A 22,384-nucleotide genomic window follows, 5' to 3' on the forward strand; every position below is an offset into this window, starting at 1 on the left:
ATGAGCTCATCTCATACACATTGATGAACTTTGTCAGCTTTCACAACATACCTTCAGTGTCAAGAACATGGTTCAAGAAGCATGAGACTTCCACATGAAACTACCATATCATTCAAAAACACCATACTGAAGTTTTCCTCACACATACACCCAAAGGATTCAAATTCTTCCCACAAAGATGCCACATCCCTTGAAGGCACCTATTTTTAACTTGTTGTGGATAGGTACACAATTACACTAATTGATTCGCAAATGGCGAGGTGCAAGGTTATGTAATCAATTGCATGATAGTAATCAGCAAAAGAATACCTGACAAATAATTATTGTAGATTTATTTGAGTTTTTCTCCTGATTTTTTGTGATTTTTTTCAATAAATTGCCCTGATTTTTTTGCAGATTAAATCATTGCCATAAATGACTCGCAAAAAATCGGGAGTTAAAGGATTTTTTGCAGATTTTTTCATCTATGGGTATCAGATATAAACCAAAAATCACTGTTGCCAAGTTCTTTAGTAAAATTTTGTGAGTGAGTTAAACTAATTTAATTGCATTTAAATCATAAAAAATTGCCCCAAAACATGAAATTGTGATTTTGACCTTTCGCTTGCATTTTAAATTGTTTTTGGGAACCCTAACTGTAGCTTTTTTGCAAATTTGGCCAGCTGCATAGTGTTCTTTTACTTTTTTGAAAATCCGAACTCAATTTTTTCCTGAGTAAATCATGATTTTTTTTGGTTTGCTGATTTATTCCATAGAACCTTTTTTTTTTGCTGTATTAAGGAGTACGATGAGCATTATGATGAAGTGTAGATTCTGAAGTCACAAAGCGACTTTCACTTACATGTGAATGAGGTACACCATTCCTCCTTAAAGTCATAGGTCTTAGGATCAAATTCTTAACATTTTACCACTTAAAAAATTGCAGAAAATCTGAAGTGACTGAATGTTAAGTCCATCTGTCACAAAATAAGCTCCTTCAAGAGCACACAATTCCACTGAGAGGGGGTTGGTGAATTAGTATGATACAATCTTTTACTTTTTCAACTTAACAATCAACATATCAATTTCACAAACATCAACAACATAAGATGCAACAATTACACAACACAAGTAGAACACCCGATTTACGTGGAAACCCTTATGAGAGAAAACCATGGCAAAAATCTTGCTAATATAAATTCACTTTTACAAACTTTGTAGGCTAAACCCATAGGTGACAGCAATCCCCTCAATTCATAGGCATCAACCCCCATAGTTAAGCACCAACTTAGCGAGAGACACCGATCTCTCCTATAGGAAGCACTGACCTCTCCTATATGACGCACTATACCTCAACACAACACAGTCTTTGTCTTCTTGAAAAACTCCTTTACAAGCTTGTTCAAAACATTTCTCTAAAAACACTCTTCACAGTTCTGCCTTGAAATCTCTCATGAATATGCTCATACTTATGATTAGATCCACCATATAAGTCTGCTCAAAACTCTTCCAATATGCTTCATAACTCTACTCCAAAGTCTTCTTTTTAACCTTGCCTGAAACCCCCTTCACAAATCTGTTTATACCTCTTTCAAGTCTGCATATGCCATATACATACTCATAATAAGCTCATGACTTCTTCATGAACCTGCTCATAAGACCTTCAAAAATCTACTATAAGGCTGCTCATAAATCTTCTATAATATTGCACATAAATCCTTCATAAAATCTGCATATATACTTCTTAAAATCTGCTGTTCGTATGCTTGTATCTGCTGGTGTATAGATGATATAACTCTAGTTCAACACACTCTTTCCATCTCTCACACAACACTCTCTTTATATCTTCTCAAGAGAGGCAATTTCATTTACGAACCAGTCACGAACCCAACGCGAACCAGGACCCACGCAGACCCGGTCCGTGTCAGGGGCTCTAGACAGGTGAAGCCGGTAACTTAGCCATTTATATAAGACAAGATTTGTCTATATGTGGGATTTTGTCTTATGTGCTATTTTCAAAAACATTCATTGTCATACGAATGCTAATCTCTCATAATTATTCCTGACTGTGATATTATCTTTATTTATATTCATATGCCTTTGTCTTGATTATATATACCTTTCTTCACACAAGGCTGCTCTTTATTAGATATAGTTGTTGTCATATTAGCTCATTAACACTGCCATATTAACTTATTAATTACTGTCATACACATCAATCGTTAACCACCTAAAATGGCGATTTATACATATTTATATTTACCTTTGACGATTTATTTGAGAGCACATTGACAAAGATCTCATTTGACATCAATGACAATGATGACAACTATTTCGTCTATCAATCTTTGATCTACGAACTCCTTGACATCAATGACAATCATACCAACAATCTTCGATCTATGAACTCCTCGACATCAATGGCAATCACACCAACAATCTCGCTCATACAGCTTCGACATCAATGATAATCTCGTCCATATACTTTTGTCATTAATAACATTATTGTCTTCTTACCTTTGACATCGATGACATTTTTCAATACTCCCCCTATTTAAGGGTTCCGTCGCTATAGAAGGTTCGATCATGATCAACAGACCTACCATTGTGGATTGGAGATCATTACATGATATAGTTTGATCATTACCTGACCTTGGTGCTTGTGCTTGAGTAAGATTGCAATCATGAAGATACCTGTGATGCTTCTCTAAGCACAAGAGAGCATGTATCTTTTAGTTACAGGGTAGCTGTTTTCATGCTTATAATTTCTACACCGTGTTTCTGGTTTTGGTTATTATGAAAAAAAGATATTGACCCCAAATTGTCATGGCTTTTGGATAACCTGAAATATGACATCTGAAAATTCTGAATAAGCTGGCTTTGTGAATGAATTTTTATTCTTTTTGATGACATTTTGCCTTATTTGTTGCCATACCAGATACATTGACTTTAATCCATTTTATGTTTTGTGCTGAATCGGAAGCATCAGTACAAGGTATTTAGCTCTATATGCTTTATCAGATGGATTGATTTCAGCCTATTTAATGTTGTTACAAGTTCTGTTTGTACTTTTAGAAGTTCCATCTGTTTGTTGTTTGGGGGAACGGATATCTTCTTTTCAGCCTAGGTACTTAATTTTAGAATGGCTTTTGCTTTTTTTGTAATAATCGTTTATTTGTCCAGGTGGAAACAAAAATTGGAGAATGTAGTAGTGAAAAAGAATCAAATGGTTATTCAATCTCTGAAGATGATGAAGACAACATAAAAGATGAGAACTATTGTGCTGAGGACTCTGATAGCTTGGAAAAAACTAAATGTGAACAGATCGAAACAAACAAAACAAATCTCCTTGCATCTCATGCTACGGTATATCTTTCAATCATTTTTTTTCTCAGCCCACTTCTCTTTCCATCTGAATTTGCATTCCTTATCTAATCAACTTTTTCATTTTTGTACTTATACATAAATGCAACATGCTTTAACACATTGAAATCATTATATCTATTTCATTCACAGAAGGCACGGAGTAGACTTGCCACTCAACAGACAAGTTCTGTCTTTGAGACTGTAAATTCGGCAAAGTTAACTATTAAAATTAATGAAGAGAACAAGGGTGCAGAACTATCTGATACCGGACAAGCTGCTGGTGTTGGAGAACCTAATAAAGAGCCTGTATGTCTTCCTTTGCCAATATATAATCTGAAACATTAAAGAAAATTGATTTATTTTAGCTACATCATTCCTTCTTTCTGTAGATTTTTTGACCTTGAAATTAGTGATCGTATAGCTTGTTCAACTCATATGCGTTTGGTTTTCCTTTTTGTTGTCGATAGGGTAAAAATGTTGTAACCAAGAGAAAAACGTGTGGCAAATTAGTAAGTGGTGAGGATTTTTGAATTTTGAAATTCAACCTGTACTGTTCAACTGTATGTGATACATATGTCCTTTTTGGCAATGCTATGTGTTTGGTTCCTGTTTATGATAACATGTTCTGCCACACTCAAGGTACAATTCCTTTGTGTTTGTGAAGCTTCACTTTCATCAAACTTCACTGAGAAATCTAGGACAGAAGGAGCTAGAGCAAGGTGCGTGCCTCTTGGATTGACAGGTAAAGTGATAATTCATGCTTCTATATGCTAAGTCTGAATATGTTACTTTCACAATTGCAGAAACTCTTGGATTACCAGGTAAAATTGATCATTTATGCTTCAATCTGTGTTTATTTGTGAAAATGTTACTTTCACATTTTCATTCCTCTTGATTAGCTGGAATACGTGAATTTATTCTTCTATCTGTGCTAATTTGAATGCTACTTTTGGAATTGCATCAACTACTGGATTGCATGGTAAAATTGATCACTCATGTTTCAATTCATGTTGAAGTGTGAATGTGTTACTTTCACATTTTTATAAAGTCTAAGAGACTGCCTGGTAAAATGTGCTGTCCTCGGTTCTCTTTTTTTTTTTTTGGTTATTTTGCATATATATTCTGTAGACTGTTAATGGACTCCAATTGAAATAACCAGTGTGGGTTTACTTCTTATTATACTAATTAACAGATGGAAATGAAATAAATAACAACACTGCTGGCAATCAGATCTTAGAATCAAATGGGAGGTTGTTAAACTCTAATGATTGACACTATATATCACTCAAACCTTTACACAGCAAGTCTTATATCTTTATTGTGGCTTACAATCAGATAAAATATTAAAATGTAATTCACTGGACTTGCAAGAGATCCTTAAGGTGTAGAAAAGAGTATCATTTTACATGAACTTTTTTACTGTCTTGTGATCAGATCTGGGCTATCCTGACCAGATTTAGGTGATCATGATTGAATCTGGGCAATCACCCTTCCGTGTTGACTGTAATGGAAATGTACAGGAGTGGCTAACAATTATGAATCTGTTACAGGGCTGTGACCAGCAGCAACAGATGGTAAAAGTGGTTTTGCAGAAGTAATTGTTGTACAATGGCTGATGTGACAGTATGGTCTAGGTGTCCTTGTAGTTGCACCAAATCAGTCCTAAAATTCTGTAACAAATAATGGTGATCAGCCTCCGGATCTGGTTGTAATCCTTGGGAATCTGCTTGGTGTTGATTGACAATGACCTCCCTCCAATGGCGTTTGGATGAATATTGTTTAATCAGCTTCAAACCCTAAAAATGTCCAATTAATACCTCTGATCAGTGTATTGCAATAACTGCCAGAATGGTTGAGCATGAGGATAGGGTTTCCATCCTAACCTTTGAATGGCCTTGAAGGGTTTTCATCCTAACCTCTGAATGGCTTTCAAGGGTTTTCATTCTTTCTGGCTTGTAGTACTATAGCTTAAAATTGCAAACTGGAAAGTATGAAATCAGATGGGCTGTGAGAGCAGTAATAAGTTGTAAATGTACCTTTCCTTTTATGGCCCACGGGTTCCAAATTTGGTGCCATAATTTGAATTATTTTTATTATGTTTTATTTTTATATATTATTCAAAATTGATAAGTAGCAATATCAGAATTTGACTTGCTGTGGAAAATATCTTCTACTTATCAATTGATGAGCTAAAGGGGCTCTATAATGAATGTTTCATAAGGCAGAACACTTGCTGAAGGTTTTGCAAAAGGGGTAGCAAGCTAAGTGGGCTTAACCTTAGAGGAAACTCCATGGTTAAGTGGGCTTAACCTTAGAGGAAACTCCATGGTTAAGTGTGCTTGAATTGTAATACTAGGATGGGTAACCTCCCGGGAAGGCCCAATGCTTCATCTCTATGAGCATCACCTAGATGCAATGAGTGCTAAGTGTACCATTCATTCTCATGAGAGATGGGTTCTTGTGAACCACTATTCATGAAACGTGGGTCAATGAGTTTAACTTGAAAAATACATAGTTGAATCTTGATAGAAATATCTGTAAGGTTCCCTTCCTAATCAGTTGAGTTGGAAACCTTTAGCCTATTCAATTGGTTTCCGTAGGCTATCGAGTTAGGGTTAGAGAACCTTGGAGGCAGTTTATCCAGTAGTTTGACAGTATTTGATGGTTAGTTGAGCTCTCATTGGAATTATGAATGGAATGCCTTTTTCTGGAGTGATTTTGAGTTAGTCTTCCAATACTTACTATTTTTAGTAAGTCTATTTTGAGCATTGGTTGGGCAAGTTATCAGGATTACTATTTTTAGTATTGTCGTTGGGTTTAGTTTTGATGACTATCTCAATATTTTATATAGTCAAGGGGTTTTAAATTAAATAAAGATAAGTTATTAATTAATAATGTTAAATTAAAATTAAAATTTATCGTTATTTTAATTTATTTAATAAAAGACTATAAGGAGGCCAATTGTAAAGTAAAAGTAACTTATTTTAGATATATGGGCCCTTTGTTTTTAATGAGACATTGGAGAATTAAAAGAGATGAATTTTTTTAATAAAGTGTGCCTGGAGAAAAGGTTTGAACATCTTGGGAAAAATATAAATTTTTTTGGGAATTCATTTGGACATGTTGAGTTTTGATATTGGATATTGTTGTTTCTTTTGGGGAAGATTGCTTTCTTGGTTTGTAAGGATGAAAACCCTTGTAGACGACATTCTCTACGTAGTTGAAAGACACTATCTGGAGAATTTCTTGGTGTTTTTATATAGGAGACACAATTATGCTTAGTTGTGGAGATTTTCATTTTAGTTTACAGAGGTTTTGAGAACCAATTTTGTGAAGGCCGAAGGAGGAGGAGATTGAGAGAAGATTTAATTGTTTACTGCTGGTTTTCATTCCTCCAAGCTGGATGTACACCTTCCAGTTGGGTGTCTAGGGTTTTGAGGAGGTTACACTTGCTGCTTTGGGGTGTTTTGGCCTTGCACGTCCTTGCATACCTTTAGCGTAGCCTTTGGAGCAGATTGTGAGGGTTGGCATTCACTTTGTAGTGATATTTTGGTGATTTTTGGGAGCAGCTCAAGCAAAACCAGTGTTGTATTTTTTGGGTCTGTTAAATTTAGATATGTAGTGCATTTTTATGAACTGGGTTGCTGTTATTATGGAAAGAAATTGTATTTCGAGATCAGAAATAAAATCTGGAATCTTCAGCTGTATAATTTCTGGGTATCATCTATTTTTACTGAATTGAAAGTGTTGCAATATTTCTTATTTATCTGCACTATATTTGTCATTTGAAAACATTGCAAAAAAACAATCAAAATACATTCCAAAACCAAAAAAATTCAAGCACAAATAGGGCTGCATATTACAATATCATAGTTATTCAATATTTATTATTTATTATATTAAGCTAGTGTTTAAAAATGCTTTTATTTAATTTTAATAAATATAATATTTGGAAAGGAGGGGACATGATAGTCCTTCCTTCCCTAATTATTTTGCCCTCAAGCAATTTTAGATTTAGGTGATGAAAAATTCACTAGTCGTGAGGCATATTCGAGTAGAAAATTTTTCTATTTCACCAAGTACCCAAAATGACCTTGTTTGTTAGCTTTGCCCCTCTCATGTCTATAATAGCCTCTGGTTCCAGGATCAATTTCCTTTCATCATCAAGTGTGGGTAGCTATAAATAAGGTGTAATATGTAGTCAAAGAGCCCTCTTAAGGCAGGACACATGAAAACATTCAGAATTCTGTTGTTTTTTGGTAGTTCCAACACATGCAACTTCACTTATCCTTTGTATGATCTTGTAAGGTTCATATAAGGTTCATAAAGTCATGGCTTAAGATTTTCTGCACTACTTCCCTTGAGGGAAGATTGGCCATAGGATTGTAACCTGTTGACGTGGCTAAAGTCGGATTACCAACTCCATCCGGTCAACACAGAATAGAATTCGTTGAGTATCCTATCCTTTCTTGAAATAAGGAAATCCCTAATGCTGTTTTAGTTGATCAAATGGGACAACCTCAAGGTTCCAAATGTCAGTTCATGATTGCGGGATAACTCAGTGGTTTGATGTGTTTTGCTGGAAACACAAGGGGCCTTTACAACAAGCTGGTCTGCATCCAACAATGTTGCGATTCTCAGACTGTGAAATAAAATCAAAAGGGAAGGGTTTAGGAGACTTAAGGATAGTGACAACAACAGTTAATGCGGCAGGTAGACAGATTTCCATAAACTAATTCTTGTTTCGCTAGAGACACTCTCACAACTCGTCAAGAACAGTGCAATCTCCAAGGGGATGAAGGATTTTCAGATTGGAGATACTCATCTAGGCACCCAATTCTGGCGCAACCTAAAACGAATACCTACAGTTGAACTAAGCACAGTTTTGGGTTCAGACTAACCATGCACGGTGACCTACAATCAGCATGTCCCCAATGGTATGAACCTGAAATACATCAAAGACCCCCCCACATTTCACCATCAAAATCATTGAACTCTAATTCTAACCAGCTGAAAGGAAACCATGCAAACAAAATAAAACCAAAATAACAAACACCAAATCAATGTTCATATATTGATTTTAGCTGCTATTACAACAATTTTTGCAGTAGTTCTATGCTACTTTTAATAATCTGAAAACTGCAACTACTTCTAACTCCTAAAAATCTAACTAGTTCTAACCTCTAAGAGTCTAAAATCTAACCCTTTACAAGAGAAGGCTCTTGCCTTTTATAGATTTTACAATTTGAACCAAAGGCCATGATTGACTGCATCCAATAGTCCTGATCTACCTTCTAGAAACTTGGCAGCTTTAACCCATGCCTAGTTAATCCTTAGTTATACTTCCAACCACTTTCTCAACTACCTACAACTGTTTGGCATCAATTTGGGTCAATCTGGTAGTTGGAAATAACTGACCTGTGTACCCCCTTCACTTTAAATTCATTAGATGGGGCCCACAGGCAGTCCTTTTACAATAAAGCAGTTCAGTTTTTAAACTGATTTTCTGGAATTAAATCCAGTTGTGCATTTATGAGAATGCATACACTTGTTGCATTTTGAGTGCTCTTTTGTCTTCAGTCTTGTCGGTGGACTTCAACTTGTCATCTCGTGATGGTGCGTTTCTCCGTGCTCCGCGGTGTGCTCTTGCATCTTTTCTTTTGGCTTTAGTCGTGATCAGGTCTTCAATTTGAGCTTCAAGTTGTGACCTTAGCTTTTTCAGTGATGTCGTCGACCTGTAAACAATCAATTTTGACCTGAATCAATCATTTTGAAAAATTAAGTAAATTAATTTAACAATTATTAAATTTTTAAGGTGATGTTGGGCTTTGTTTGGCGAAGACAAAAGATGTTTGCTTTAAAACAATATAAAACCTCCTTTGCAAAATTAGGGTTTCAAGATTTAAAATGCGCGATTTTGCTCTAGTTTTAAATGTCCTCCTTACTTGACATGAAATTCGGCCATTTTGCTCTAAATTTTAAACGTCCTCCTTCCTTGACATGAAATTTGGCCATTTTGCTCTAAATTTTAAACGTCCTCCTTACTTGACATGAAATTCAGCCAGTTTGCTCTAACTGAGCAAATTTCAGTGACCCCTTTTGACTTGAGATGAAACTCGGACATTCCATAAAAAAAGTGTGACTTTCAGTTGATACATGAGATTTCACTTTAAACTCTCCTTTTAAGTTTGGCTATTTTAGGCTAATTGTGCGATTTCATCCTTTAGTTTTAAACGCCTAACTAGCCTATTATAAAACTCGTGAATTTTCTAAGTTTTGTGCGATTTTATTGTTCTGATTTAAAGTGCCCACCTTAAGTGAAATTCAGGCTTTTGTCCCAAAATGAATGAATTTGTTTCTCTCAAAATAAATGAAAAGACCGACCCTTGACAAAACTCGGCTATTTGGGATTAATTGAGCGATTTTTTTTTTGTTTGCAAAATCATCAAACTTTTTGCTTGCCACACGATTTTTTCCTTACCCTCTGCAATATGAGAATTTAGGCACTTTTGGCAAATCGTGCGACTTTCGGTGGTTTTGAGCGATTTTTCTATGAATGCCTCCCTTTGTTATTTCGACATTTTGAGTCGAAATGGATTTTGGTATTCTGTCGGTCATTCTAGGGCAACTGCGCAATTTTCATTTTATCGCACCATGAAGGGTTTTATTCCGGGTTTGCAAGGCAATTTGAGAATCACGATTTTGTTCTATAACATTATTCATAGAGATTTTCGGCGAATTCAAGGTATTTGCAAGGGTTAATTCATTGTTTTGATTCCATTTGTCAAACTTGGGGCGCTCTTTGGATTTTATCGACAAAATGGAGGAGCTTGAGACAAATCGCGGGGTATATGAAAATCGTGTCATGCCTCTTTAGGGATTTTTCTCAGTATTTTGAGAGGGCAATGACAAAGGGCATCGACTTGGACATACACCCTCTTCACTTTGCTATTTGCGATTTCTTGAGTGAGAAATTCGATATTTTACCAGTGATTGTAGGAGCTTTGAAAACTAACATCCTCTCATTTCACTGAACTCCACCTTTGTTGTGGTCTGTGCCTCTTGTTCACACGAAATGCAAATTTTGGGGTTTTGCCGGCTTTTGCAAACGCGATTTCAAACACGGGCTTCTATCTCCTTCCTACGGGAAGACTGCAGGCACAGGGTCCCCTGGAACAGGGTGTGATGTGCGAGCACAACATAACCTTAAGAAAAACCATGTCTCCTACCTCAAAAGTTGTCTCCAAATAGTGGCAATTAACATACATCTTTTGCTGATTTTTGGCTTGCTGTAGGTTCTCCTTGAGTGCATTAAAAATATCCAAACTTTTCTGTACCAAATCTCTAGCTCTAGGAACTCTTATATTTGAAAGAATCAAATGCATGAATGGCAATACACCATAACCATAAAGTGTCTTGAAAGGTGTCATACCTATATACATGATGAGTGGAGTTATAGCAATACTCCTTGTTGTGACCTAATCACATCACCCCATTCCAAGTGGAGAACCCCCTACTTTTTAGGTCCTCTCGGTCTTTTGGTCTTGGTTTGTTGGGTCTTTTCGTGGTAGTCTTGTTAGTCCTCTCGGTTTGCAAGTGTTTGGGGTCGATTTGATCAAGTTTGCAGCTCGTTTGAAGAAATTTGGCCAAGTCTGGAACCTGTTTTGTCCATTTTAGGGTTTTGCCCTTTAGACTTGGATTTGAGGCCTTTGGAAAAACTAAACATTGCATTGGAATCAAGACCCTTCAAGGAACCTACACGTGAAATTTGAGCGAATTTTGAGCAACTTTCTATTTTTAGAAAGTTCCTATTTTTAGGGGATTTCATTGCCTCCTGGATTGGTCTAATTTTGCCAAAAATCAAACTTACTATTTTTAGCAGTTTCTATTTTTAGTAAGTTTCTATTTTTAGTAAGTGTCTTTGCGTCCCGTTTTGTTCTAATCCTAACATTTTGAAGTACTTACTATTTATAGTAAGTCAATTCTTGGCAGGGTCATCAACAGGCAGGGCTCCTAACATTGAAGACTGAACATTCCTGAACATTTCTAAATCTAGAAAGTTCGAAAAGTGGAAAGTGAAAAAAAAATGGCTAAGTGTAGACTCCAATTCCAAAAGTGGAAAGCACTGAAAAATCCTCCAAGTTTGGTAGGGCAAAAATCATTTCAATTCCAAACATGGCATCCTAATTCGGAAGTGAGCACAAAATTGACTAAGTTTGAAAGATAGCCAATTAAAATCCTTCACCCCAGTGAAATACATAAAAAGGAAGTGGGCGCCAAAATGAGGCTTTCCTCCATGGCAAATTTTCCAGCACTAGGTGATTTTAGCGGCCAAGAGAGAGCATGGGTGCTAAAGAGGGGTGGTGGAGGAATTTTCCTCCACCCCCATTTTTCCTTCACACTGCCAAAATAGTGCCCAAGGTTAGGTATGGCACTGGAGAAGGGGGGTCATGGAAAAAGCGAGCCAGGGTCAAAATCCTCCACCATGGCTAAAATTCGCCCAGTCAGGTCTTTGGGTGCCAAAACCAAGGTGCCAAGGAGAGAAAAAGAAAAAATTCCTCCATGAGACCAAATTTCTGCCCAAGTGCAAGGATGGGCACCAAAATCAACGAAGCAAGGAAAAAGTTGATGAAGTCCATCAAGTTGAAAATTCCTCCATGATGGGGAATTAGCGCCCAAGGAGAATGTAGGGCGCTAGGTGGGGGGTGCCATGGAAAAACGAAACAAAAATTCCTCCATGCCATGTGTTTACGCCCAAAGCCAAATGAGAGCGCTAGATGGAGGATGTCATAGAAAAGCAAGAAATTTGGAAATTCCTCCAAGGCATCAAATCAACGTCCAAGTCATGAGCGCTAGGTGGAGGGGGTCAAGGAAAAACAAGAAAGTTGAAAATTCCTTCACAAGGTGAATTCCACGCCCAAAGTTTGAAGAATAAATTCCAAGGCATGGAAATCGAGGGATCAAGGATGAAACTTCAAGAATAATTCCCCGTGGGAAATTTTTTGAAAAAATCCATTTTCAGGCATCAATATTCATCCAAATTTCAATTTTTTTTTTCAGAATTGGCTAAGCAAGAGAATTTTCTCTCTCCTAGACCTTGGAATTCAAAATTGAAAAAATCCCTAAAAACTAGGAGATGTTGAAAATTGATGAAAAAGCTTCCTCGGAACAAGGCAAATCCAAAGTTTCAAGAAAATTCTTCCTAGATTAAATTTTCTCTCCAGGGGTTTCTTGCCAAGTGGATAAATAATCAAAATCTTAAGAAAATCCTTCGAATATCTCTTCAAAAGTCCAAAATGGAGGGATGACGAGTTGGTGACACAAAAAGAAAGAATATTCCAAGTTATGACGCATGACCCAAGGAATTAATGGAAGATTCCATTTCGAAACGCAGGGAATAATAGCAGGACCCATTTGCATGGCAGATTGAAGAGGAAAGTTTGATGCATCATTAAAACAACTGCCAAGTTTGGTCTTTCGCCAAATTAGCAACTCAATGAAGGAATTCTATTTAAACAAGCAAACACAATTCATTTTTTACGTGCGAATTCGGAGAAAGTTGAAGTTGGAGAGAAGTGGCAAAAATCAAACTTGAAGAATTTTTTTATTTCTTTTAGAAGCTTTGTCCGCGGAGGAATGGCAGAAGCAAGTAAGGCATCAACTATTTCCAGGCAGGCCACAAATTAAAAACGAGTTGAAGGGATTCCTTCCGGAATCCAAAATTGTGTCCAAGTGGAAGGAAATCAGCGACATCAATCTAGGGACTTTTAACTTGGCTGCATTCTGGAGCAGGTTTGTTTGGAACAGTTGGACATGCTCCTTTGCTTATTGCTACCAGAATTGTTAGGAGTGGAATCGTCGCGGTAGCTGGTTTCCCTCCATCTATCCAGTGTCCAAATTAATCTTGGAATGTGCGAAGCACTGCAATCCAGAAAGAAGGGCAATTCTGACGTCAGGCAGAAAGCTTCTTGCCAACCTGACTTCGTAAGCTATTGGGGAAACCTTCGGAATTCCATCACATCATTCCATGGCCTACAAGACTAAGGATAGAGCTAAGGCAATATATGATGCAGGTCCAGATAGATGTGCTGAAACGATCAATAAGAATCGGATGCAGAGGCCAAGACCCTCACATTTCAAAGATGCCCAAGCAAATCACTTTTTTTGAATTCAAGCAAGAATATGTGGACTTATTGATGATGTTCAACAAGATTGTGGGGTGTTCGCATGCCATCAATTTTGAGACATGGATGTTCTTCTTCATTGGTGAAGTCATGAATGCCAGTGGACTTGTGGACTGGGCTAGATTGATCAACCATTATGTGCACGAACAGTTGAAAAATCTAAAGGATAAGAAGACCAAATCCTTCTACATGATCTCATATGTGATTTATTCACTCGCAAGGATGGGTGGCTTCGATGTTTTGCCAGGAAATGGGCCCATGGGATGTGGATCGACATAGTTGTAGGTCCACGAATGCTATCCCCAGTTGCACTTAAACATCACTAGTTCATTCAAATTGGTGAATGAGACTTTTATTATGTATTTAACTAGGTTGATGCAGAATGAATTTCATATGAGAGTATCCCAAGAGGCCAAGGCATTGGTGTGGAAGTTTGGGGCTGTGTTCTTGTAGTTTCCAAAATTTACTTATATCAGGACACAAAGATTCTCCTACCAGCCACATAAATTACCAAGATATCCGTCAAATAGACTGGTGTTGCTGGAACTTGTCAGACAATTGATAGCATACGATCAAATTCAGAAAAAGAAAAGGAAGCTGTTTGTTGAATTCCCCATTGTCCTTGGTGACTATGTGGAATTGTGGCCGAATCTGGCAACAGTTGAAAAGGCAGCAGAGGAATTGGCATTTTACCACTTAATGTTTTACACTTCCAGATCCTACTACAACCCATATAATAAAATCAGGGAGGTCACTAGAATGAAGTTTGTGCACAAGTTTCACCTGGAAGACTTTTGGGCTAGTGCCAGGGATGATCTTGAGGTCAAGAAGAAGATGTTTCCAGATTACCCCTTAACATGATCAGGATCGGTGAAATAATTCAAGTGCTAGATCAAGTGAAAGAAGATCCAAACTTAGTGCAATTGGAATTTGAAAAGGTAAAAGACCAGCCTATCCAGCTTTCAGATTGGTCAGAACTTGAAGTTGATGATCTAGACATTTTGGCCAGGCCAGTTTTGAAGTTCACCAGGCAATGGATCGATTGGCATCTCAGGACACTGAGGGAAAGAAATGTCTGCTTGAGCTACCAGTTAATGGGAAACTTGGATTCCCATAGTGAAGCCACAGAGGGATCAACACAGGCCCATGTGGAAGAAGGAGAAATTCAGCAGGAAGGTGTTGGAAAGGATAAAGAAAAGAATGTTTCGCAGAGGTCACGAACAAGGAAGAGGAAGGAAGTTCAGCAGGAAATCCACTAGGAAGAACCACCACAGAAAAGAGCAAGGGTAGAAGAAGCTCAATCCCCAACCATTCTTCCAGTGTGCGAGAGGTGGAAATGTTCACACAGGAAAATTTAACAAATCCACCGTAGGACAATTTTCTTGACAATGCGCCTACGCAAGACTTACTTAGCATCAACACTTCACACAGGCCAACTTGGCCAAGAGGTCAAAGGCAAGAGCTTCCCTCCCATCCAGAAGAGCCATGCCAAGATAGTTTCATAGAGGCAATCCTTGGGGAAATGGAGGAAGATTCACAGGAGAATGTACATATGGAAATTCGGGATTAGTCGACAATTGCTTTGGATTGGCTGAGACATAGATTGAGAAGAGAACTAGAAAAGGAAGTAGATCCAGCAAAGGAGTTGGAAGAACTTCTAAGAAGAATGGATAAACCAGCGAAAAAGAAGGCTGCTCGAAACTTTTCCAAGATCACAAGGAATGAATGTGAATCTAGAACTTTGCATATAGTTGAACCTATAGTAAACAAGGACATAAATGAAATCACGCTAGATGATTATGTGATCAAAAAAGTTGGTTTGGGGCGTGCTTCCACGACTCAGGTGGTGGAAGAATTTGAAGAATCTTCCTTGGCTATGAAAGAAAAGATGCAAAAGATGAAGGAAAAGTGTAGAAGGCTAAAAAGTGAAAACAGGGATTTATGTGAATATGTTAAGAGTTTCAAACATCCACTCAGGGAGGAAGATCTGTCCTTTGTTCCTCCTCTTCCTAAACAATCCGTTGATGCCGGTGAGAAGATTAGGAAAATTGCCCAATATTTTAAGGAATGGGTGGAGGATGTTTTCATTGCAGTCGAAAAATTCATTGAAGACTTGGCTAGCCTTCATTCTAGACTTATTGCCCTCTTGAACCAGCTGGAAGTTGCGAAGAGTTCGTGGGAAGATGTACACATTTATTAGTATCTGACTATGTTGCGGCTTAGGGCATTGATGAAAGTTCCCAAGCAGACATTGATAGACGGGAAGGTTATCCAAGAGAATGAGATTTATGACTTCCCACAATGGTTTTGTGCCGTTTGCACTGGAAGGGAAGCCTTTGAAAGATTCAGCATGGAGTCTTTAACTTTGAAAGACTCAATCAGAAGGGTGCAAGAAGAAATCCTCAATGTAGTTGAGACATTATTTGTAAGGAATCTGAATGAGGGTGGAGTGACAGTAAATTCCCTAAGGGCTTGGTTGCATGAAGTTTTCTTTGTGGGATCATTTTCCAAGGCACATTTGGAAAATGTTTCTTTATTTTCCAGCACTATGCAGAGGACAGAGGAAATGGTAGCAAAATGGGAGAGCTTTTTCTCTAAGAGTGAAGAAGAAATTACCTTGATGGAGTTCAGGATAGAGAGCTTGCCAAGTGTTTCCGTAGGAGAATTGGAGGCTGTTGTCGCCAAGTTCATTGCTTATGCCATAAATGAACAAGATAATGGTCATCCATTTTTGGACAAGGATCTTTTGACCGAGTGACAGTGGCATAATTTTTGCTGGAATATTTTTGACCAAGTGGCAGCCTAGTCAATGCATGTTGAGGTAGTGGAGCATCTTTTGCATGTAGCTGTCACATTTAAGGCATTATGGTAGATTCTTTTTGCATGCAACCGTCACATGTGGAGATGATGGTGCATTTATGACATAATGGGGCGATGCTTGCATGGAGGAATATTCAATTCATGTTGGGCAAATTTAGCGAAGGGTGGTGCATTTAATGCATTTTGGATACCAATTGTAATAAGCTAGAATTAATTGTATATGGGCATTGATTGTTGATTCCCACCTTGTTGCATCATGTGTGGGGAATCTTTTAGGGAAAACCCTAATTAGGGTTTTGCATGTAGGCAAGGCATGAAGCCTATATAAAGGGGTGACCCCCCTCATTTGTAAAGGAGAGATTGCTTTTTGAGATTGGTGCGATAAGTTATCGAAGCAGTTAACTGAATACATTGTTCAATTTGATGATGTATACTTGTGCTATTTTATGACTTGCATGGTCTCACTCTCTTCACTTAGAGTAGATTTGCTTTCAATTGTTAGATGAACGAGATTGATGAGATTGTTTGAAGTGGAACCCTTGCTCATACCTTTTGTTAGTAGCTGATTGTTATTAATTTTGTAAGGTTAGTTTGAGCCTTTTATATGTGGAAACTTTACTTCGATCATCAGGGGGATATTGTTTTATGATGGTGTCCATTGGTGGTATGAAAAACTCTTGCACAACGCTTGAAGATTGCATTGTCTTTGTGTAGTTGTACAAAGTTGGCGAAGCAAAGTGCGGTTTGGTTTCACTCAGACAATCATTGTCTCTTTGTTCTTAAATTTAAATTAGATTTCCTTAAACCCTTCCTATTTACTTTCAGCATATTTTGAACTCAAAAATCCTAAAAAAGAGCCTTTCATTGCTAAATCATCAGCGGCCAAAATCCTTGAAAGTTGCAAAATTGTTTAATCTTCTTCCAGTGTACGTAAGTCCCCTTGGATTATTGAGATATCACATCGAGCCTACTGAGCTCGTTGTATATAGGAACCTTGGAGTTGATTGTTTGAACTTATTGCAATCTTAGCATACAATCGTACTTTGATCAAGAGAGAGTAAAGTGACCATTAGGCAACTTTATTTTGTGTTAGGCGCTGTCATAAAAAAACACATCAACACTCCCCAAGGTAGAGCTGCTAATCCATGTTGTTTGCTTTCTCATATGATAATTCCTCAAACACCTTTCGATTCATTTGTTCACAATTTCTGCTTGTCCATCTATTTGAGGTTGATAATTAGTGTTTGCAGTCAACTTTGTACCTATCAATTGAAAAAATTATTGCCAAGACAAACCTAATGAACTTGATATCTTTGTCATTCACAATATTCCTTGGCAACTCATGTAGTCTACACACTTCTCTAAAAAGTAAATCAGCCACTTGTGGAGTCTACTATTCTAAAAATATGGCATAAAATTGAGCATATTTAACAAGTTTATCCACCACCACTAAATACGATCCTTACCCTATACACTTGAAAGACCTATGATAAAATCCATAAAGATGCTCTTCCAATTGGAAATATGTGTTCTGCTTTGTTTTGTTGACAAACCAAACACTCTCTAATATGCCGCAAACATAACTCTTGAGTCTCTTCCATGAAAAATGCTCTCACTTGCTTGTATGTTGTGTAATACCTCAAGTGACTTGCTAATGGTGTGTTGTGACATGGCCTCACAATTTTCTTTTTTATCTTCTATTTTGGAACAAGGTATACTACTTTATAGAAGATAATCTCATCAACCACCTTGTACTTGTCATTTTGTAGCTTGCCATCCAAATATCAATACTTCATGTATTCTTGGCATATTCAACTATTATAGAAGCTGTCCAATTAGAAGATATATCAGTCATGGAATACTAGGGTTTCTTAGATAATGCATCAACCACAACATTATTCCTCCCCTTAACATGCTCGATATTAAAATAGAACTTCAAACTATCGTAATATTTTGTTTTCACCACAAATCCCCCACAAACTAAGAGTCTAAACTTGGCTAGTGCATACATGATGGCTAGCATCTTCTTGGGGTAGATAGAAAAACTCCTCTTTGACTCCTTGAGCTTCCTATTCTCGAATGCTATTGGGTACTTGTTTTGCATAAAAAATACTCCTGTTGGAAATTGTTGTCATTGATGTCAAAGGTCTCTGTAGAAAATCAGAGATTAAATTGTTTTTATAATTTTTTGTTTATTTATGATGGTTGACCTCCTCCACTTTGGCATCCAAGACAAAAATGTTGGCCGACCTCCTCCATCTTTGGCGCCCAAATTTGAAAGGTTGTTTTATATTAAATAAAATGGTGTATTTGCTTTTGGCTGACCCCATTGAGAGGTGCACCCTAATTTAAGGTTTGCAAATAAAAAAAAAAACATTTGATTGGTCCGACCTTGTGGAGTTGTGCCCCATTTTTGGAGGCAAATGGAAATAAAATAAAACATTTAATTATGCCTAATGTGGCCAACCTAATTGAGGAATTGCAACCATTGGTGAAAAGGTGTTGTGGTTGGTATAAATATGCATTCATCTGGGGTTATTTTCAGTCAAGAATCTCATTGAATATTATTCCTGTTCAAGGCAGTTGTGAGCAGACCTAGATGAAATACTCGTAGAGTACTCGGTGAGTTTAAAAAAACTCACGAGTTTTTTTGCTCTGCAAGTATTTATGTCATTGACTTGCACAAAAAGTGTTTTTTTCAGAAAAACTCATCGAATCTCTGGCAAAAACTTGGCAGCATTAAAAAAGAGGCCCAAACACATGAAAAAAATCTTCTAATTTTTTTTTTATCAAGATAGTCTCATTCTCTTCATCTGAATATATACATGAAATATAACATTTAAGTATAATGTGACTTATACTTTAAGTTGTATTTCATGTGTATATTGGTAGGATGTTTAGAGTGGTTTCAGGTCTCTAGGAGTTATAATGCAAATTCTAGGTTTTAGATCTTTTAAATTTTCAGACTTAGTCAAATTTTAGTAATCAGTAGGCTCCTATCAACATTCTCTCGCTCTCTCTATCTCACTCACGTCATCTACCCTGAACTTTAGACCTATCTATCTCCCTATCACTCTTCCTCTATCCCCTCTCTCTACCACTCTCTATCTCACTCTCTGCTCTCTCCCGCAAGATCTAGACCTATCTCTCTACCTCTTTCTCTCTCTCACCCTTAGACCCCTGTGAGGGGTGCTACCCTCAACCTCATTTTGGCAAGGTGGAGGAACCACATCGGACTCCTAGGACTAGACCCTCTAGTTCTATCTCTCCCCTTCTTTTCACTAGAGCTTGGAAAAGGAAGATGGAAAATGTTTTGATGTAGTATTTACTTTTAGTTTTACAAAAACAATTTGCTACGTTCTCCAAAAAATTGCCCTTAGAATCTTATGCCAGCCTTGTAGTTCATCTAGTTGTGAGCGCAATTGGAGCTTATTCAAGGCCATCCACACGAAGAAGAGCAAGTTAGCTCAAAAACGCCTCAATGACCTTGTCTTTGTGCAATATAATCTTTAGTTGCACACAAAGAAGGTAGAGGAAACACAAGCTGGTCCAATTGATTTGGATGATATAGATCCTTACAGTGATTGGACTTCGTAGAAGTAGCCTCCATTGTTTATCGAGGATGGCATCTATGATTTGGAGAGGCAAACTATGGAGGAGGGGGATGGATTTGGATTTGCATTGGATGACATTGAACAAGATGAGGATGATGAGGAGTCGTTGATAATGCTAGGAGCAGCTAGAGGTGGAGGCAGAGCTGCAACTAGGATGGAGGTCGAGCCATAGTCAGTCGTGCCGAGCGAGGAGGCACAACCACAATAGACTCCTAGGACTAGACCCTCTAGTTCTACCTCTCCCCTAGTTTTTACTAGAGCTGGGAAGAAGAAGATGTAATTGTATTGATGTATTTACATTTAGTTTTACAAAAACTATTTACTATTTTGCTTCCAGACATCAGCATTCCTCATGAGGATGCGATTTTGTACCCGATTTGCATTTAAATCAATTAAATTTATCTAGACTCATCTTGTTTCTTTTGTGTACTCATTTATTGACTCATTGGATGCATCTCCTCATTGAATTTTGCAAAAAAAATGCATTTCTAATTAAATTTAAGCAACTTTTTAAGTTGTCGAGATTTTTGCCAAGTTTTTGCCAATTTTTTCCTGAGTTTTTTTTCCGGGCCTTGGCAAGTTTTTGGTTGTGGCGAGTAGTTCAACTATGGAGCAGACATTAGAAGCAGATCTGAGGAGCCTTTGTGAGCAGATTTTTGAAGGTTTATTTCAGTCTTCATGAGCAGTTAAGTTCAGACTTTATGAGCAAATAATTTTCAGACTTGTGAGTAGACTTGAGCAAACTTGTGAGCAGTTTAATTTCAGACCTTTTTGAGTAGAAATTTTTGAAGAGTATGAGCAGACAATGAAGTTGATTAATGCAGACATTACGGGTGAATAAGTGCAGGCCTGTGAGAAGAGATTCTTGGAGAATATAAGCAGACTTAAGAAGCAATTTTTGAGCAGATCAGTGAAGGGTTTCAGATCTGATTGAAGAAGGAGATAAATCATTTATCATTTTATTCTTTTGAGGTTGGTGCCTCATTCTCAAAGAGATTGGTTTTCTCTTGTTGAGTTGGCGCTCAATTGTGGGGACTGGTGTCTTTAGTGTGTTGGTGCCTATGAAATCATCTAGAGAGAATTGGTATCTACTGTGGGCTGGTGCCTGCAAATTTTGTAAGAAGTTTTCACTACAAAAGCAATATTTTGCCATAGTTTTCTCCCACAAGGGTTTCCACATTGAAATGTGGCCGATGCATTAGTCAACCCAAATGACATGACCAAGAACTCAAAATGCACACATTGACACTTGAAAGCTATCTTATGCACATCCTCATCTTTTACCTTTATTTGATAATACATTGGTCATAGATCAGTCTTGTAGAAGCACATCGCATTGTGAAGCTCATCTATCAACTAACCAATCTTGGGAATGTGGTATTGGTTCTTGATTGTCTTCATGTTGAGGAATCTATAATCAATGCATATTCTCATAGTATAGTCCTTCTTGACCAATGCCATGGAAGAAGTAAATGGGTTAGAGATTGATCATATGTGTCTCATATCCAACTCCTTATTCGTCTTCTCAATCTCTTATGTTTTTGGACTCTTCCATCTTGCTTGGTTTAGGAGCTAATGTCTTGGGTTGAGGGAAAACCTTATTTTTCTTATGTTGACCTGATGGTGCAATCTTGGAGTAGAACTTTTTCTTAGTCACTGAATCCTCCAAATTTAATGCTCTCTTGATGGCCTCTTGTAGATATATTGGATTAAAAGCTTTGACCAAACCCATAAGTGGTTTGGCCAGTCCCTCCACAAATAAGACAATGAGTCAATTCTATGCACATCTAGAACTATAAAAGATACTTGTTGAAATTCTACTACATAATCATGCATTGTGCTATGCTGTCTTGATTGGCCAACTCCTTGAAATGTGCCTCGAAGTCTTTCCTGTCAAATCTATCCATGAGTCTTTATCATTATGTAAAATCAACATGGATAACAATGTGACTATGCTCTTATGTAATCAACCTGTGATTGTCACCACTCGTGAGCTATACCGTCAAAATGAAAAAAATGCAAATTTGATGACTTTTGGACCCAAGCATGTGCAGTACTTTGTCTTGATCCATCAAAAGGAGGAAGATTCAACTTGCTCAATTTCTGCTGCAAATCTCTGTGGGCTGTTGTGTAAGTCTTCTATCCACTCTTGGTCCACTCCTTAGTCTGAAACTGCAATAGTTTTGCAAATCTAATTTGATCGCTAATCTTCGGATCAAGACCCATGTACTCATCCATGCAAGCATTGATCTCATATGTTGCTGGGTTCGCCTCTTTTGCTTCAAGTGGTGCCTCTTCTCTAGTAAAAATGTGGGTTGAAAAGGCTTAGCTGCTGATCCAGTTGAAGCTTTGTTGTTATTTGTGTGATTGGTTGGCCATTCTGACTTGAGTTACTCCCTTCACCTTTGAAATCCTGTCTCT

The 22,384-nt window shown here is 37.5% G+C and overlaps 1 protein-coding gene across 3 annotated transcripts in view; it reads left to right on the forward strand.

Moving 5' to 3' along the window:
- LOC131038465 (uncharacterized) overlaps positions 1-22,384 on the forward strand; it is a 91,470-nt gene that overhangs the window by 56,674 nt on the left and 12,412 nt on the right. For 2 of the 3 annotated variants that reach the window (XM_059209989.1, XM_059209988.1), the window contains 4 exons: positions 3,163-3,345; positions 3,496-3,651; positions 3,813-3,861; positions 4,010-4,087. In XM_059209989.1, coding sequence (XP_059065972.1) covers positions 3,163-3,345; positions 3,496-3,651; positions 3,813-3,861; positions 4,010-4,087 — 466 coding nt within the window. The remainder of the gene's footprint in view (positions 1-3,162; positions 3,346-3,495; positions 3,652-3,812; positions 3,862-4,009; positions 4,088-22,384) is intronic. The other variant, XR_009358735.1, reaches the window with a different exon arrangement.

The sequence above is a fragment of the Cryptomeria japonica genome, chromosome 8 (assembly GCF_030272615.1).
Source record: "Cryptomeria japonica chromosome 8, Sugi_1.0, whole genome shotgun sequence".
Classification (NCBI taxonomy): domain Eukaryota; kingdom Viridiplantae; phylum Streptophyta; class Pinopsida; order Cupressales; family Cupressaceae; genus Cryptomeria; species Cryptomeria japonica.